Source organism: Phycodurus eques, chromosome 4 (assembly GCF_024500275.1).
Source record: "Phycodurus eques isolate BA_2022a chromosome 4, UOR_Pequ_1.1, whole genome shotgun sequence".
In the NCBI taxonomy this organism is placed as follows: Eukaryota; Metazoa; Chordata; class Actinopteri; order Syngnathiformes; family Syngnathidae; genus Phycodurus; species Phycodurus eques.
Window position 1 is genome coordinate 7,298,419 of NC_084528.1, and position 7,559 is coordinate 7,305,977.

At 40.4% G+C, this 7,559-nt stretch overlaps 1 protein-coding gene across 1 annotated transcript; it reads right to left on the bottom strand.

Annotated features, from left to right (window-relative positions):
• Window positions 1–4,533, bottom strand: LOC133401915 (uncharacterized). Its single transcript, XM_061675446.1, has 6 exons — window positions 4,449–4,533; window positions 4,303–4,374; window positions 4,111–4,229; window positions 2,966–3,014; window positions 802–896; window positions 1–685 (listed from the first exon to the last, which is right to left on the bottom strand). The coding sequence occupies exons 1-6, from the start codon at window positions 4,491–4,493 to the stop codon at window positions 1–3; spliced, it is 1,065 nt and encodes a 354-aa protein (XP_061531430.1). The 5' UTR covers window positions 4,494–4,533.
• Between the last annotated feature and the right edge of the window lie 3,026 nt (window positions 4,534–7,559).

A 7,559-nucleotide genomic window follows, 5' to 3' on the forward strand; every position in this document is an offset into this window, starting at 1 on the left:
CTATGATCTTAGTTTGTACTCTCTGATAAAGAGCGTTTTCATCCAGTTTGAGACATTACTGAGCAGCATCAACAGCATCATTGAATTAACACCCATGTCGTTCTCTTTACTTGAAGGAAGGAATTGGTCTGACGATAAATCCACAGCTCCTTCATTGACGACTGAGTCTTTTTCTTTAGTTGGCTCCTCAACCAAGTCGTCCTCATCTGGCAGTGAGTCTGTCTCTGAAGAAGGGTCTCGAGACGGTGAAGATGGGACAGATACAAAAAGAGCAGAGATTGCACCGATTTCTTCAACTGTGACATCTGTGATGGTCTTTAAGAACTCTGGTTGAAAGCTGTGAATGCTCTCCACCAGGTCATCCGCAGTGAAAGCCTGTCTCACTTTTTCCTGGATAGACAGGACCAAATTGTCTCTTACGGAGTAGGAGAACTGGATTTGGACGCAGGACAGTGCCTGGGAGACGCGGTCCACCACAGCCTGTGTCACTCCGACAGCCATTTTGCTGAGGTACCGGGATGGCATGGCAAAGGCGGGGCTTGGTGGAGGCAACCAAAACATCTGCAGGACTTTTGGAAGAACCTTTATCACCATCTCACGTGGGCTGAGTACATCAGCATAGTTGGCCTCCTGCTGCTTCAAGTTCCCAGCAAACTGATCAGCTTTTCGGAGGATCCTTGGATGTCTGGAGTTAATAATCATAAAAGCATATATTAATACATGTGTTTGATAACTACAACATGCAGACATCAGAAATATTGTACTTGAGCTGATAAAAAATGTGCATCAAGGGAGACTGACTTCAACTGGGGAGGGATCATCTCAGCAGAGTCGAGGAGCCTTCTGGCTTCAAACTCAATGTCTCTCATCTTCATGCTGGTGTTCACTTCAAAAACCTGCCGCAAGAGCAAGACACAATGAGCAGCTGTGGCATATTTGTAAGATTTATGTAAGGTCGGATCATCAGCATTCTTCTAGAAACCCAGAAACGAATGGATCAAACTGAATAGAAGACCATCACTAATTACAGAACCTTCACAAAGAAACCTGATCTTCATCCATCCATCCATTTTCTGAGCCGCTTCTCCTCACTAGGGTCGCGGGCGTGCTGGAGCCTATCCCAGCTATCATCGGGCAGGAGGCAGGGTACACCCTGAACTGGTTGCCAGCCAATCGCAGGGCACATACAAACAAACAACCATTCGCACTCACATTCACACCTACGGGCAATTTAGAGTCTCCAATTCATGCATGTTTTTTGGGATGTGGGAGGAAACCGGAGTGCCCGGAGAAAATAAGCCTGATCTTAAGAAGACCAAAAATATCAGCATTGAGTTATTGTAAAGTCCCTGAAAGTGAAAAATAAATGTCTTGTAAATCTGACACACTGTAGAGAGTAATGTTGTTAACAACACTGCTAAATTTGAATGATTAAAAAAACAATTTGATAAAATGAGGCTTAAAAATCATGAAAAATCAAGCCTTTCTTCCTGCTTTTGGACGCTGTGGGTGTGTCCGCTAAATGCGCTGAAAACATACCCTCGCTGTCTATTAAATACCACACATCATTCTGATGCCTACACACTCCTACATGTAGAAAAAAATGTATCTACTTGAAGCCTCCGGTGGCTGGGATACTGTATATCTCACTGCGTCGTCACAGGACTTTAAGCAGGTAATCCAAAATGCGCAGTAGCACACAGAAATATAGTCTGTTTCCAGGTTTGTAAAGGAGAGGCTTCCACACCAAAACAGTACATACAGTATCTCCATCCATCCATTTTCTGAGCCACTAATCCTCACAAGGGTGGATTGCGCTGGGAGTGCTGAAACCTATCCCAGCTATCTTCGGACAGGAGGCGGGGTACACCCTGAACTGATTGCCAGCCAATCGCAAGGCACATATAAACAAACAACCATTTGCACTCACAGTCACACAGGCGGGCAATTTAGAGTCTTCAATTAACCTACCATGCATGTTTTTGGGATATGGGAGGAAACCGGAGTGCCCAGACAAAACCCACGCAGGCACGGGGAGAACATGCAAACTCCACACAGGTGGGGCTGGGGATTGAACCCCGGTCCTCAGAACTGTTAGGCAGACGCTCTAACCAGTCGTCCACCGTGCCGCCTACATACAGTATATATATTGTAAAAATAATAAAGTACAGTATATTGTATGTAGCACATCGAAAGTTGCAGGGCGCCAGTAGATGTGTAATGCTAATCGCTTCGTGTGCGGCTTAAGAGAAATAAGCAGTCACACGTACCCCCGTCATATTGGAATGAAAGTGTTGGCTATACCTTTTTTATAACCACTAGGTGGCGGTGGCATTTAGGAATGAAAGTGTACAGCTTTTTCATAACCACTCAAGGGCGGAATACATTTATAAAATGTGAAAGTTTTTTCCATTTGCCCATATACCCATGTATAATGCGCACTATTGACTTTGGACAATTTTTTTTGGGGGTGGAAATGCGCATTATGCACGATAAATTACGGTAAATCTCCACAAATGAGTATTATATAGTTCTTAGACTTTGCACACGTTTTCAGCTATTATCTTCAAACGTGTATGTTTCTTTCTCCAAATTCACTTTACAGGGTATTGAACTATATTTTTTTCAATGCACAACATGTGAGTGAGTAATGCAATTTATGTGGATATATTTTTAAAAATGCACTTTGTTACTGTACAGGTATGAATAATGTCATTGATGTACAGTATGTATACATGCGGCTTTTTATCTCTTTAAAGTTTGCTTGTTTTTGCTTAATTTTCTTTCCTACCCGCCACAGGGACTACCGACCGAAATTTGCTGAAAAGCTACAGTATAATCTCAGACAGAGGATCTCTCCGCTCAAGTTTGTTTTCTGTACATGTTCCCTGACAAATGAACCAATAAACTAAAAACCATGTGCGTTGGAACAACTGAGTGCAAATTGTAGGGAGTCTTCTCTTACCAGCTTGGACTCAGCCTCAAAGCAGTCTTCCACTTCAAACTCCCAAAGCCTGCAAATATAGACAAAAAAATATCAGCATCAAGCATTTTCACTCTTCAATAGAATCATATTCATGGGGAGAGATTTGTCTCAAAATTATGTACACAAATATATCCATGATTTACATGTTTTTCAAATCCACAAATATATCTGTGATTTACATGTTGTGTGTGCATTTATCATGACTCGTCATTTGTAAATATTAAATTCCGCTTGTAAATCTTAACGCAGTTTTCAAGATATTCACACACACACACACATTGAGAATATTCACAAGTGTGGGAAGGCCATCTCTCCATCTGCTAGGTGGCAGTGTTGCTGTCTCTGTTGATGACTTGACTGCAAGTAATTTTTATGGGAATCCAACACTCTATGGTCCAACCATGCTGAAATCCCCGGTAAACCAACCATGGCCGAACAAGGTGGACAACCAGTAGCCCCATCATTAGTAAGTAAAATAAAAAGAAATCGCCTTGTTCATCTGTCATCAAGATAAAAAAAACAGCTTACAGTGTTTCAATAATAACAGTGGCTAGCTCTCAATCATCTACTTTATAGACTATGCTCTCAACGGAGACAAAATACTGCCACCTCGCGGATGAAGGGACGGGCCTTCCCACACGTGTGAATTTTCTCAATTTGTGTGTGCGTGTGTGTGTGTGTGTGTGTGTGTGTGTGTGTGTGTGTGTGTGTGTGAGAATATCTTGAAAACTGCGTTACGTTTGTCCATCCATCCATTTTCCGTGCCGCTTATCCTCACAAGGGTCGCGGGCATGCTGGAGCGTTTGTCTCAAAAATAAATGCGCGGCCCCACTGATCCATAAACGCACCTTCACCAATTCACAAGCAGAATTGAATATTTACAAATGATAAGTCATGATAAATGCACACACAACATTAAAAATTTTTTTTTTAAAAACATGTAAATCGCGGATTTATTTGTGGATCTGAAAAATACGTGAAAATCATGGATATTTTTGTGGATTGGAAAAACGTGTAAATCGCAAATATATTTGTGTAAATAATTTTGAAACAAATCTCTCCCCATACTTATTAGCATGGATAGCATTTAAGTGCCATGTAGATGGAAATTCATAGTAACTTACTTTATTCGAAGTGAATTCTTTGTTTCCACCACCAGCAGGTCAGCCATTGCTTCAGCAGTCACCTCAGATGGGATCAGGTTATTCTGCTGAAGTCTTAAAAGTTCTGCCAACAGTCCAATCTAATGAAGAAAATAAGACCTTAATGCTTCTACTTATCTTTCTTGTTTTTGTAATTTTGTGCAAATTGCTTACCTGTAACTTGTAAGAGACAAGATTCCAGCAGGTCGCCAGAGATTGTTTATATGCAGGAGTGTCAAAAAACTTCTATAAAGGCAGCAGGACAATATTCACATTAGCACTTAATTGGTAGTTTTAAATATGCCATTGAACATACATACCATAAGGGGTCTGTAGATGCCAATGCTGCCCTCGATAAAATCCATGCTGGCGTTCTTTCTCAATCTAGCACAGACTCAACTCTTGTTGACCTAACGTGCGCCAAAACATTTAAATTCTACATGGCAGAGATGCACTTTATGACGTCAGCTATTACGTTGTTCTGTCTTTGATGTTGCTAAGCAACCCATTCTGCTGCCGTTAGGGAGTTACCTATGGGCGGAGAACTTGATCAATTTCAGCGTGTTGATTTAATCACGCGGGTCGGTCACGGCTTCCGCCATCATGCCGTGTCCTCGTGACTGACTGATGACGGAAAAACTATTATACTTTGGCACAAAACAGCGTTTATTGTTGATCATGTCAAAATTTCTCTTATGGCAACAAGAAGTGCACTTTTGACATTAAGCTTAGGGAAAGAATTTCGCTGCCACCTTAGGCTAGCTAGCTGGCTAAATCACGAATGACGCCCTTCACAAAAATAAACTAACTGCTCCGACAGTAGAAGCAACAATGTTTGAAAATAAAAGAATAACGAAGGCATAACAAATTAAATATAAAAGCCGCCATACTCACGGTTTAGTTAAAAAATATATATAACTAAAACATATTCGAGCTCCATGAAGGCTACACAAAGTCGAGTCCGCAATTAATTCGCTTTGGGCGTCGTGCTTCACGGAATGTCCGTTCCACAAAATAAGAGGAGACAATAGTCTTCACCAAACATGTCCATTTGTATCCATACTCAGTCACTTTTTTCTGTCTCAATCGTTGGGGGTTAGAAACACAGCTACGAGACGTTTGTATGGTTTCCCTGCTAGCGGTAGCGGGTTGCAATATGTTCTTCTTACCTAGCAACATACAGGACTGAAATCTGATTGGCTAAACTTACAAAAAAAAACACACATCTACTGTACAATTCGCTAATTGTATTCTACGTCGTAAATAAAATACACTAATAAAATAATCCAATAATATCATCCATCCATCTATTTTCTTTTACTGCTTATCCTCACTCGGGTCGCGGGCTACTGGAGCCTATCCCAGCTATCTTCGGGCGGGAGGCGGGATACACCCTGAACCGGTCGCCAGCCAATCGCAGGGGCACATACAAACAAACAACCATTCGCACTCACATTCACACCTACGGGCAATTTAGAGTCTTCAATCAACCTACCACGCATGTTTTTGGGATGTGGGCAAACTCCACACAGGCGGGGCGGGGATTGGAACCCCGGTCCTCAGAACTGTGAGGCAGATGTGCTAACCAGCCGGCCAAATAATATCATAGTCATGAGTTACTAAGATAACATTATCATATAGAGGAGACGAAATGTATTTGTTGATTGATTGCCAATTGACAAATTCATGAAGGACATGGGTGTATTCGTCATCCAAATATTGTCGTTCCTAGTTTTTATTTATTTATTTATTTAAACTTCTCTGGGATGAAAGTAAATGAACAAACATGTTTCGATGTAAAATATTTAGTGGACATATTTATTGGGGTTCTTTTTTTTTTAAATAAGGACGTGATTACCAGTAATATATTCTGGAATTTTTCAGATATTTCCGATCCTGTATTTATATAAAACCATATTTATATTGTCTACTGCACTCTGTGGAAGTTGTCTGGATTTAAAAGTGTGGTGCTATTTTTGCACACAGCAGTTTGTGTCAGGTCTCTGGATTTTCTAAATAAGCAAAGGCAGACTACAGTACATTGATAGGTGTGTATAATTAACAATGATGCCCATGAGCCAATTATATTATAAATAGTAACTTTTAACTGCATTTACGACTGGTTATTCAACAATTTAAAACACTTGTATAATTGTCTGTTTTGGGTAGTCTATTTCATACGTCAGACATACATACAGTACATCAGCTTATAAAAAGGGGCATTAATTTCTTTGCTTGAATAACATTGTTATTAAAACTATTTGTTGTTTCTTCATTGACACCAATGTATTGTCAAATACAACTAAAATGTACAGTTAATATACTGACTGAAACAAAAATTGCAGTGTTAACAGAAGAAACCACAGCTGATATCAACCATTAAAGGTTGTTATTGTCACATTTTTACTAATAGCTGTGGTCAGTTTGCTTTGCAGGGGATACACATTCAGATATAGTTAGACACATTCTCATTTACAGTGGGAGGAAAAAGTATGTGAACTCTTTGGAATTTATGTTTCTGCATGAATTGGTCATAAAATCTAGTCTGATCTTCATCTAAATCACGAGAATAAACAGCGTGCTGAAACTAATACCACAAAAACAAATGTATTTGTGTCATATTTCTAGAGAGCATAACATGTAAACATCAAAAGGACCAGGAGGAACAAATAAGTGAACCCTTGGATTTAATAACTGTTTGACCTGCCTTTGGCAGCAATAACCTCAACCAAATGTTTCCTGTAGTTGCAGATCAGACGCACACAACAATCAGGATAAATTGTGGACCATTGCTATTTCCAAACATGTTGCAGTTCAGCAAAATTCCTGGAATGTCTGTTATGAATAGCGCTTGAGGTCATGCCACAGCATCTCAATCAGGTTGAGGTCACACATTTGACCGGGCCATGCCAGAATGCGTATTTACTTCTACTGAAGCTATTCTGTTGTTGGTTTGCTTCTGTGTTTTGGATCAGTTTCCATTTGCAACACCATAATAGTTTGAGCTCCAACTGTTGGACAGATGGTCTCAAGTGCTTCTGCAAAATATCTTTATACCTTTCTCAACTTGTGAATTCATTTTTCCACTAATGATCGCAAGCTGCCCAGGCCCTGAGGTAGTAAAGCACGCCCATACCATGATGTTCCCTCCACCATGTTTCACATTTAGGATAAGGTTTTGATGTTCATGTGCTGTGCCATTTTTTCTCTCCACACATGGCATTGTGTGTTCCTCCAAAACAATTTAACTGTGGTTTCGTCTGTCCACAGAATATTTTGCCAGCAGTGCTGGGGGGACCATCTCAGTGCTCTTTAGCAAACTTCAAACGCACAGCAATGTTTTTTTTTTTTTTTTACAGTAGTGGCTTCCTCCTTGTTCTCCCATGAACCCCATCTTCGTTTAATGTTTTACGGATGGTAGATTTGTCAAC